At 36.1% G+C, this 12,626-nt stretch overlaps 1 protein-coding gene across 3 annotated transcripts in view; it reads right to left on the reverse strand.

Annotated features, from left to right (window-relative positions):
- DNAJC13 (DnaJ heat shock protein family (Hsp40) member C13) overlaps positions 1–12,626 on the reverse strand; it is a 116,764-nt gene that overhangs the window by 83,494 nt on the left and 20,644 nt on the right. For all 3 annotated transcript variants that reach the window (XM_029940286.1, XM_029940284.1, XM_029940285.1), the window contains exons 3-5: positions 2,381–2,456; positions 1,437–1,586; positions 967–1,008 (exon numbers count right to left, since the gene is read on the reverse strand). In XM_029940286.1, the coding sequence (XP_029796146.1) occupies positions 967–1,008; positions 1,437–1,586; positions 2,381–2,456 (268 nt within the window). The remainder of the gene's footprint in view (positions 1–966; positions 1,009–1,436; positions 1,587–2,380; positions 2,457–12,626) is intronic.

The following is a 12,626-nucleotide window of genomic DNA, read 5'->3' on the forward strand; positions in this document are numbered from 1 at the left end:
GAAATTATAATTCATAGAAATCTGACTGTGGCTCATAACAAGAAACAAGCAGCTTGCCAACTGCCATGAATCTCTTTTAAATGGCTCCTGAGCCAGTCAGTTGCTTGACTTGAGATCAGCGAGGCTTCTGGGATGCTAAAACTAGCAGAACATCCACAGAAAGTGTAAAGGCTTAGAGATGGAGATGGTGCTTCCAGCTTCTCAGAACTCAATTCCGGCCTTTAATCAGAAGAGCTAGAATTCTGAACAATGCTATCAGTTTAGGCGTTATTCTGTCCCCATCCCCGTTATAAAAGCAATACCTTCTCATGGAAAGAAATTCAGTATTTCAAGGAAGTGGGGGGAAAAAAAAAGCATTGACATCCTTTTCCCCTCCTCAGAAGTCTCTGACTTAGTTTAAATGCTGTTGTAACATGATTACAGATTGCCTGAGAAAGTTAGGAAGATTCTAACGGGCAACCGTGACTTCCTCAAAGCTGTCAGTGCACCACGCAGTCTTACTAGTAGCCAGATCCGGTTCCTGCACAGTTCTGATATACCTCAAACTTCTTAAAACCTTAACGCTTCTGAAACAGAAAAATCTTACACCAAATAACTACTGCATGTTCCAATGGGTATTATCCACAGTGTGATGCTTATGATTGCTGTTGACAATACTGAATAAAAAGTACCTGAGTGGGTATAGCACTGTTTTTATTGCTCCACAGTTCTGCCTGAAGACTTTTTTCCTTATCATAAGCATTAACAGTCAAAAATATAATTCCTCATATTTGAGTTTCCTATTAAACTACATTCATCCATCATACAGTGCCAGAAAACGTAATGATGATTCCTTTTTTCCCTTCGGCTTTGCCATAAAAGGAACACACAAATCACAAAATGATTTATACATAATAATAGTGATTTCTACATAATAATGGGCAACATTAGAATAAAAACAGATGTTAATAAAAGTTAAATACTTGCCCTTCCTGTGATTTTTCCTTCTGAAAAATCAGTTCTAAATCTCTGAAAGAGAAAACATAATCATAGTTTATGACAACCAACTGGTAAGGAAGATTCGCAGTTCAGTCCTTTCTATCCAAAATATGTAAAATCCCAACTTGATAACCTTAATATTAAAAAATATTATTGAATATATAGTTTAAGGCTGTCCAATTAAAAAATGTGTGGAACTTCACTGAAAAACAAAATCAATTAAACGCACAACTATTTTGCTCTATATATGTGCTTAAAAAGACTAAACACTATCAAAATGCAGGATTTTCCAGGCTTTTTATTAGAGAAAGTGAAAATTTCATGGAATCAAGTTAACAGTCAATAAGAAAAAAAATAAGCACTGCAAGTCACAGAGACTCAAAACATTAATATCTGTACTGTAACTGTTTCATTTAAAAACCCAGAAATTTAGCTTATTAACATGGAACTACTCTTACCAATGCTTCTGTAAGAAGTTCTGTTCTGTGCTCTGTAGAAAATTTTAAAGTTTCTGACTTTTTCCCACTCCCTTTACGAAACGTGAGGTTGAATTCTGTTCCTTGTCCTTTTCCAACGGGACTGATGCTGCAGATGTCTCCATAAGGCCACTAACAAAAAGAAATTCTCTCAAATGATGCTATAATATGGTAAAATACAACACTGTTTTTACTACTTTAATTTCACAATAACTCACTGAGTGACAAAGTAATACCAAGGTCTAGAAAATGTCACATCTTATAGTAATTCTATAACACAATTCTTTTTAAGGTTTTCAGTTATAAGGGACAACAATTAGAAAATTCCATCTGTATTCTAACTTTAATGGTTACTGACATTAATCTAAAGCAATTAAAATACATAAAAGTGAAAAGAAAGGAATATAAAATTTTATGATTACCTGCAGATGTGCTAATACAAACAAAAAGGACTATGTAAAACGTGTCTAATTTAGAATTAAAAATAAACTGGAATATGAATATGTTTACTTATCCACATTCAAGCTAGTCTTGCCTTTATAAACAGTAATCCTACTTCGGTGACAGGCATTTTCCATGTACTGCATTGCAACTTACGTATACCTTTATTACAACACTAATACCACCTTTAGAACTATAATGTACTAATGTACCAATTTCACATAAAAGAGATGGCAATCAAAAGTAACATATCAGAAAGTTATACTCCTTAGAGCCTAGAAATGAACACATTCTTCACCACCCGCTTTTATTTCTTTATTTTTGGTACTGAGCACCAAGCATTATATAAGCATACTGATCTCCTTCAAAGTTGACTTTTCTAACCTAAAGTGCGGATTTCAAGTCAGGGAAATCATGGGTCACATCCTGGCTTTTAAAATTCAAATGGAATTCAAAACATGCCTAACAGCTTCTAACGTGATTACCTGATTTGTTACTTCTAAGGTATTGGGATTATATGTAGTTATCGCATGGGTTCCAACTGAAAAGACACGCTTATACCTACAAAGAAAGACAAGAACTTAAAGTTAGTCTAAAATAAAAGAAACATTTTATAATAAAATATATATTAACACAAAAGAAATATTTCAATAAAATTAGAAATGTATTGATTGATTAATGCTAACTAAATATCGCTTAGTTTTATATTCCCACATTTTTTGATGTTCTCAAGTATTATCAGGAAGAGCGGGTGCCATCCGGATACTGCTCACGGGCTCTGTCTGCTCTCTTTGCATAAATTCATAGACAGACATGAATGGATAACAACTAGAACAGTGGAATCAGCAATTTTGTATGGGAAACTTAGGGAGAAGTTGTTTACTATAGTCTGCCTGAAGCTGGGACAAAATTGAGCAAACAAGATGAATATGGTTCTTGGAATGTGTGAAAGCTGACAGTGAGCTCTTGTAAGGATGCAGGTCTGATTCAGGTTTCCCCTCTGACCTTGAAGGCTAGCTAACACCATTAACATTTCTGGAGGCGGGCCTAAAGATGGAGGTTAAGACTAGTCACGCCCTACATGAGGGTCCCAGTCACGCCCTACGTGAGGGTCCTGGGTCCACTCTGTAATTGGTTAAAGTTACTGTCAATGATGTGATGCTATAATGATTGGACCCCTGTACCTGTGTCACAATTTCCTGTAACTCCCCCTTCACAAACTCATAAAAGGCCCTGCCCCGCCATGTTCGGGGCTCGCTCCACGGGGATCCAGTGTGTTGTTGAAGTCTGTGAGTCCGAGTTTAGGCTGGCCAGGCCTAAATTCGTAATAAAGCCCTTTGCTTTTGCATGCGTGATTCGGCCTCCCTCGCGGTCTCTGGTTTTGGGGGGCGATATTAAAATCTGGGTACAACACTCTATTCTCCTCTATCAGGAGAAGTAACTGAAATTAATGAAGTTCCTGAAGAAAATCCAGAACCTGTCAATAAATTTTATCATAACTCAGTAATTCTCAGAACTGGATGAATTAGTGAGTGAAGAAGCATATGAGAAAAACATAAAATCTACTAAGGACTGAAAATGGAAGCCCTAAATAAACTAGTATAAAGCAAAATTACCAACACACAAAAAAAAGTGTTATTGGAATTAAAACCCACTCACCAGGGCACCTGAGTGGCTCAGTTGGTTGAGGGACTTTGGCTCAGATCATGATCTTGCAGTCTGAGAGTTTGAGCCCCAGATGGGGCTCTGTGCTGACAGCTCAGAGACTAGAGCCTGCTTCAGATTGTGTCTCCCTCTCTCTCTGCCCCTCCTCCACTTGCATCCATCTCTCTCTCTCAAAAATAAACATTAAAAAAACAAACTCCACCTACCACTCAACTTTACTGTGAACTGTAAGATCCTTAAGTAGAGAAATGACGACCTATGCAAGCAAGCTTCTGCTGACTTAGTATACATGAAGTTAAAACGATACCACCCAAGGATGCCAAGATTCTAAATGGGAAATTTTATTAAAAACAACAAGAACACTATATACTACTAACTTTCAAAATACCCTTTCAACAGAACAATGATGCAAAGGAAGGAAAAGCTATGACTTGTAACTGGTCAGTCATAACAATATTCTGGAATCTTAATAATTTCTATTTAAGCAACTACCTATTATAGTTAAGTGTTGCAACTTTATAGAAGTAGGAAGCCTGTACCACAGACAAGCAAGTTTCACTTCTCACTTTACTTCCTTCACTTAAAGTATCGCATCTAAGGAGAAAAATCACTTGGATATCAATAATCCTTTAGGATAGAGAGGAATTCAAAATGATAAAAAAAGAAAAAGAAACTGAATTTTAAAAAATTACTTAAAGAACTAGCTCTTTAAAACTAAAATAAATACAGGGGCTCCTCGGTGGCTCAGTCAGTTAAGCATCCAACTTCGGATCAGGTCATGATCTCACGGTTCATGGGTTTGAGCTGACAGCCCAGAGCCTGGAGCCTGCTTCACATTATGTGTCTCCCTCTCTCTGTTCCTTTCCCTCCTGTGCTCTCTCTCCAAAATAAAAATGTTAAAAATAAAGTAAATATATAAAACATTAGCTACTGTAAAAGAAAAAAACCTCAAAATTAAGAATATAAGAATTTGTAATCATACAGAAGACATAATGATGTAACTCTATGCAGATAAATTTGAAAATTATGAATAAGCCAACCGCTATTTAAGAAGAATTTAAGAAAGCTGTAAAGAATTAGAACCTACAAGAGAACCATGGTTTCAAGAAGGAGATGAATGCTTTAAAACAACAGACAAATATAATGCTTCTTAAACTGTTCCAGGAAACAGACTAAGGACAGTTTCTAAATTCTTTTAGTAATACTAATATCTGGTAAGACAACACAAAAAAGAAAAAAAAGATACGCCAATCTACTTTAAAAATAAGTATTAGCAATAGGGGCGCCTGGGTAGCTCCGTTGGTTGAAGCATTCGACTTCAGCTCAGGTCATGACGGATCTCACGATTTGTGAGTTCAAGCCTCTTGCACTGGGCTCTCTGCTGTCAGCATAGAGCCTGCTGCAGATCCTTTGTCTCCCCCTCTCTCTGCACCTCCCTCCCCAGCTCGTGCACATGATCTCAAAAATAAACATTTAAAAAAAAAGGTAAGTATTAGAAATAAGAATCAAGTAGCATATGACCAAAGAAGGTTCATTTTAGGGAAAACAGATTTCAATATAAGAAAACCCTATCAATATAAATTGGTCATATTTACTTAAATATTTCTTAGCATTTTAGTTAATAGATTCTTAAATTACCAAAGATGGATGTTAAATACAATCAAATGCTTTTTTGATATCTATGGAGATGTTTTTCTGCTTTAAGCTACTAATACAGTAAAGAGACATACATACCTTAAACAGCCATCATCAGATTGAACAGTAACACACTAGAACTGCCACTGAGATCAAAAAAAGCCTTTCACAACTTTTCTATTGTCCATTTTTTCCTAATTATTATAATAATAAAAATGATAAAATTATTTCCATTTGGGGGAAAAAAGAAAATGATAGATTTTATTAATATTTAACATATATTTATTTACAAAGTATTGCTGTGTTATAACTATCTTTTCCCTAATTTCATATGTCTGAAATAGAGTGGAATGGGCACCTGGGTGGCTCAGTCAGTTAAGTGTCCAACTCTTGATTTTAGCTCAGGTCTGAGCCTGATTGGGATTCTCTCTCTCCCTTTCTCTCTGCCCTCTCTTGCTCATGCTCTCTCTCCCTCTCTAACAAAATAATAAATAAACTTTAAAAAAAAAAGGAGTGGGTAATGATCCAAAGAGTGAGAATACCTCCTTCTAACATAAAAACATTCATTTGCTGTTTTCTAAGCTGGGTGAGGGTTAAGAGATTGGTGAAGTATATGAGGATTAACCTAAACAGTGAAAAAGTCTCAAAACTTGAGAGGCTTTATCAACTAACAAGAATAAGATCTTATTAAATCATTATCTGCCTTAAAAGATTACAAAATGAAAGCAAATGTATGATAGAAATGTGAATCCACAATTCTAACTTTCAGAATCATCTTGAGAGCTAAACATGTTGATTTTTATAGTCCTAAAAAGAAACTAGAATTTAAAAAAAAATTTTTTTTAAACATTTATTTATTTTTGAGAGATGGAAAGAGTTAGAGTGTGAGTGGGGGAGGGGCAAAGAGAGACAGACACAGAATCTGAAGCATGCTCCAGGCTCTGAGCTGTCAGCACAGAGCCCAATGCGGGGCTCGAACTCACGAACCGTGATATCATGACCTGAGCCAAAATCAGACACTTAACCAACTGAGCCACCTAGGCACCCCAAAACTATAGAATTTCTTTATTTTACTCTCAGAGCAAAAGAAAGAAGGAACAATTAAATGCCTGAAATGTTTCCAATGGCAACTGATATTGTCACATTCTAAGTCTTAAAGGATATCAAACGAGCAAGATAGTCTTTTTAATTTCCTCCACACAACTAAAGCCCTTTTGACATCTTTCTCCTGTAACTTTATTGTCTAGATCAGTGCCATGCAAAAGAACTTTCCAAGAAAATGGAAACGTTCTTTATCTACACTGTCCAACGGGGCAGCCATGAGCCGAGCCACACGTAGCTATGCAGCATCTGAAATGTGGCTAATGCAAATGAATTTAAAATTTTATTTATATGTGATTACTTTAAATTTAAACAGCCACAAGTGGTTAATGACTGCCATATTAGGAAGAGCACATTCTAGATCCTTCAACAAAAGGATCCTGGAGTTAAATGGAGTTAAATGTCATTAGGCCGAAAGCACTGTTATAACTAGCAAACTCAGAGCGATCTTTCAGGTAAATACTGATCTCTACAGCTTCCATAAGAAGAAAGCTATTAGGAAACTTAGATTCTTTCATTCTCCTCTCTCCCCCTTCTCATTCCATGAGAGATCCCCTGTCTCTGTCCTCTAGAATGGCTGCTGCATTTCCCTTTAAGTATAGAACAAATACTTCTAGATCATTAAAAACACGTTAGTAAGCAGCCCTAAACCTTCAAACATTACCAAAAAAGCCTTCTTGAATATCAGATTTAGAAATTAAAATTGAATGATCTCACAAGTATGGTATGTTAGTCACAATACCTGCAAACTTAAGACTTTTTTCATATCTTTTACTAAGTCATTTGTAGCCTAAGTCATAAAGAATAGATAAAGATTCCCTAAGCTCAGGGAGGTACAGGTCTTCATTGTCTTTGAAACTAACTTCTCACACAGGACCCAGCATTACATGCAGCACATGCTCATTCTTTAACCAAATAGCTAAACAGGCCAAGCTATCTAATAATATATCAACATGCATTCAAATCTATGACCTGCTCATTTACCTCACCTTTAAAACAGAAGAGCAACTACTTTCACACCAATTTTTTACTCATAGCCACTACAACATCAGGAAAAGACTAAGGTCTTATTTTTATAAAAGCAAATAAAATGGGGATATTTTCTATCTGCAAAAAAATACCATTTATAAATTATAATTTAATTTGCTATTCTTACGGGTTTGAGATGAATTTGTTGACTAATTCCTTAAAATTATCATATGAAGCTCTTATAAAAATACAGCTATATAAAATCAAATAACAAAAGGAATAAAGACTAAAATAAACAAAATGTATAAGAAACTTATGATGCCATATACATACATAATATGAAGAAATGTAAAAGCAAACACCTTTCCCCTAAATTGAGAAATTAATATTCATTACTGCCTTTACTTACTGCACTTATTTCTATTTTATTTAGGAAGTTATACATGTGATTAAATGTGTATAGGGAATAGACATTTTTCCCCTCAAGTTTTCATTAACTATTCTAATATTACAGCTTAATAAATATAATTTACATTACCTTTAACTGTTACTTAAAATCAGGAAATTGATGCTATTCAAGTAAATAAAAACATGTTTGAGACAACTGCCTTATCTATGGTTCTTTTTGCTCCCATAACTATTGGTGATAACAATAACAAGTAAAAAAGGTGCTAATGACTGTGCTGAATGAAGACAAGAAAAATAATCTCTAACAAAGAAAGACCACCAAAGCAAAAGTTGGGGATGTAATCTAGTTTTGGATTTGACAGAAGTAGGTACATTTGTTACAATTGCTGAACCTACACTGAGACGTCATTATCAACCAACGTCCAGTTTACATTGGCGGTCACTCTTGGTTTGTACATTCTATGTGTTTGATGAATGTATATGACATGTATCCACCATTACAGTATCATACAGAGTAATTTCACAGTACTAAAAACTCTGTGTTCTACCTTTTATCCCTCCTTACCCCCTAAACCCTGGCAGCCACTCATCTTTTTATTGTCTCCAAAGTTCTTTCTGCCTTTACTGCAGTGTCCTACAGTTAGAATTATACAGTATGCAACCTTTCCAGACTGGCTTCTTTCACTTGAGTTTCTTCCATGTCTTTCTTGGGTTGATGGTGAATTTCATTTTAGCAGTGAATAATATTCATTGTCTGCATATACTACAGTTTATCTATCCATTCACTTACTGAAGGACATCTTGGTTATTCCCAAGTTTTGATAATTATGAATAAAGCTGCTAGGAACATTTGTGTGCAGACCTTAGTGTAGACATAAGTTTTCAGCTCTTCTGAGTAAATATTACAGATGCAATTGCTGGATCATAGGGTAAGAGGATGCTGAGTTTTTTAAGAAACCACCAAACTGTCTTCCAAAGTGGCTGCACCATTTTGTATTCCCACCAGTACTGGAAGAGAGTTCCCTTTGCTTCACATCCTCACCAGCATTTGGTGGTCAGTGTTCGACAGTCTGGCCAATCCAATAGCTGTACAGTGGTACCTCCCCATTTGCATTTCCCTGATGACTTATGATATGAAGCATTTTTTCATATGTTTATCTGCCATCTGTATATCTCTTTGGTGAGATCCCTATCAAGTCTTTGGTTCATTTTTTAAATTGGGTTTTCTTATTGTTGAATTTTAAGGATTCTTTGTGTATTTTGAATAATAGTCCTTTATCAAATGTCTTTTACAAATATTTTCTCCCAGCTTGTCTTTACATTCTCTTCACAGGGTCTTTCACAAAGCAGAATCTTTTAATTTTAATGAAGCCCAGCTTATAAATTCACTTTTTCATAAATCACATCTTTGGTGCTATATCTAAAAAGTCATCACCAAATACAAGAGTCATCTAGATTTTCTCCCATGTTATCTTCTAAGAGTTCTGTGTCTCACATTTAGTCAGTGATATTATTTTGGATTGGTTTTTGTGACAAGTGTAAAGTCTGTGCTTAGATCCTCCCCCTCCCTCCTTTTTGCAAGTCCATGTTCAGATGAACAGCATCATTTGTTAAAAAGATTATCTTCTCCTTGGAGCTAGCTTTTAATGTAACATTGTGTATAAAATATAAAAATCTTATAATGCAGATACAATCCTATTTGCACTTCTGGGTGAAAAATGTTCAAATCCCAGACTAATAATAAGCACAATGAATTATATGAGGAAAATACAGAAAGAGTTCAGCATGAACTCATCTGAGGCTTAGAGGCTGGCAGCATCAGGAGCTAGGATCAAGAAAGCAAGGGAGGGGCACCTGGGTGGCTCACTCTGTTAAGCATCAGACTTCGGCTCAGGTCATGATCTCACAGATCGTGGGTTCAAGCCCTGTATCAGGCTCTGTGCTGACAGCTAGCTCAGAGCCTGGAGCCTGCTTCAGATCCTGTGACTCCTTCTCTCTCTGACCCTCCCGGCTCACGCTGTCTCGCTGTCTCTCGCTGTCTCTCGCTGTCTCTCTCTCTCTCTCTCTCTCCCCCCCCCTCTCAAAAATAAATAAAAAAATTAAAAAAAAAAGAAAGCAAGGGAAAACCCCTCAGTATTTCTAGGATTATCAAAGTTGTGACATGTGTAAATACCAGGCAGCTAAAAGAGAAGAGTGTCTCTTCTTTTGTAGGATTCTAATTTCTACACATAAGGTATCAGAAATTTTCCAACTTCACTTTGAGTCGCCTTTCCTATTTCCTGTATCTAGTCACTGCACAGACTGTATATGAATGTCATAAAGATCTGCCATTTAATTTCAGAGACTGATTATCATATGTCCCAATGTATTAAAATCCATTTCAGATGCCGATATGCCACCTTAAGTTCAGAGCATTAGATACAATTAATGTATGCAAATATCAAAGTGACCCACAAGTAAACACACACCTTTTACTTGTGATTTCCATCCAGAAAAAAAGAACCTGTATTTTGAACATCACCCTCAAGTTTCCCAAAGTGAACCTGCACTTCTGCTTTAACTGAAACATACACATTTTCCTTCCTACTGGAAATTATTTGTTTAGGCCAAGAAGGAAACTTTGCTCTTTCATGAAAGCAAAGTGCTTTTTACTCCTGAAAGCTACTCCCCCACCTCACCTGGCTCCTTCAAGAGCAAACATAGAATTATATACTCTGCAAGTGGGAAAATGACAAGTATAGGAGAAAACGTTACTTTGCCAGCCAAGGAAGCTATACTGATGGTGAAAAGACCTGAATTGGTAAGAGCATCAGTGTGGCTACAAAATGAGAAATATGAAAACTATTACAAAGGCAACATAGAATGAGTGAAATATGTTAAGAGGTAAAGATGGGAATTTAGGCAGATCTTAAGAAAGAAAAATATTTATTCATTTTTACTGCTTAAAGCTGCCTTTTTTGTAAAACCAACTAGCTGACTCTAAAATTCATATGGAAATGCAAGAGAACTAGAATAGTCAAATCTTCAAAGTGAAAAAAGTTGGAATCTCAAACTTCCTAGTTAAAAAAAATTTTTTTAATGTTTATTTATTTTTGAGAGACAGAGAGACAGAGTGTGAACAGGGGAGAGGCAGAGAGAGAGAGAGAGAGAGACACAGAATCTGAACCAGGCTCCAGGCTCTGAGCTATTGGTCTGTACAGAGCCTGATGCGAAGCTCACACCCACGAACTGTGAGATCATGACCTCAGCTGAAGTCCGACGCTCAACCGACTAAGCCACCTAGGCACCCCTCTAGTTTTATTTTTTTAATTTTTTTTTAACATTTATTTATTTTTGAGAGACAGAGAGAGACAGATCATGAGCAGGGTTGGGTCAGAGAGAGAGGGACACACAGAATCGGAAGCAGGCTTCAGGCTCTGAGCTGTCAGCACAGAGCCCGATGCGGGGCTCAAACCCACCAACTGTGAGATCATGACCTGACCTAAAGTCGCACGCTTAACTGACCAAGCCACCCAGGTGCCCCTCTAGTTTTAAAACTTAATATAAAGCCACAGTAATCAAGACAGTATTGTGCTGACATAAGGACAGGCATATAGATCAATGGAACAAAACTGGCAGTTCATAAACACACCTTTACATTTATGGCCAATTATTTTTGACAAGAGTGCCAAAACAATTCAGCAGGGAAGAATAATCTTTTCAACAATGATGGTGGGACAACAGGACATCCACGTGCAAAAGAATCAAGTTGGATTCCTTTTTCACTATATACAAAAATTAATGCAAAGTCAATGCTAAAATTCTTAAGATATAGGAGTAAATCTTTGAGACATTGGATTAACTATAATGGCTTCTTAGGACAACAAAAGCACAAACAGCTAAAGAAAAAGATAAGCTGGGTTTCATCAAAATCAAAAACCCTGTGCTTCAGGGGATAACTATCAAAAAAGTGAAAAGACAACCCACAAACTGAGAGAATATACCAGCTAATCACGCATCTGATAGTGACTTGTATTCAGAACATATAATGAACACTTACAACCCAATTAAAATGGGTAAATGATTTTTGAAAAGACATCTTATGAAAGATACACAAATAGCCAACAAACATGCAAAAAGATATTCAACACCTTAGTCATCAGAAAAATGCAAATTAAAACCATAACAAGAGGGGCGCCTGGGTGGCTCAGCTGGTTGAGCACCTGACTCTTAATTTCGGCTCCACTCATGATCCCAAGGTCATGGGATCAGACCCATGCTAGACCTGGAGCCTGCTTAAGATTTTCTCTTCCCCTCCTCTACTCCTCCTTTGTGCTTACATATATGCATGCATACCTTCCTCTAAAATTAAAATTAAAAATCTTAAAACTAAAAAATAAATTAAAAAAGTAAAACCACAACAAGACACTTCACATCCACTAGGATCACTAAAATAAAAAAAGACAATGACAAGTGTTGGTGAGGAGGTGGAGAAATTGGATTCCTCATACACTGCTAAGACTGTAAAAATACTTCAGCCACTTTGGAAAAGCTTCACTGATCCTCAAAAAGTTAAACACAGAATTACCATATAACTCTACATAACTCCATACAACATCAATTCCACTTCTGGGTATGTACCGAAGAGAAAAGAAAATACACATTCACCCATCAGGTTACACATAAACATTTAGAGCAGCATTATTCATAATAGTTAAAAAGTAAAATATAAATGCCCATCAACTGATAAATGGATAAACAAAATGTGGTAAGTCCATACAATAGAATATTACGTGGCAAAGAAAAAAAATGAAGTACTCACACAAGCCACAATATGGATGAACCTTGAAAATACTATGCTAAGTAAAAGAATACAGTCACAAAAGACTACGTATTTTATGATGCTATTCATAAAACATGTACTAAATAGGCAAATTTGGTGACAGAAAGTAGATTAGTGGCTGCCAAATGCTG

Source organism: Suricata suricatta, chromosome 5, assembly GCF_006229205.1.
Source record: "Suricata suricatta isolate VVHF042 chromosome 5, meerkat_22Aug2017_6uvM2_HiC, whole genome shotgun sequence".
Taxonomy (NCBI): Eukaryota; Metazoa; Chordata; class Mammalia; order Carnivora; family Herpestidae; genus Suricata; species Suricata suricatta.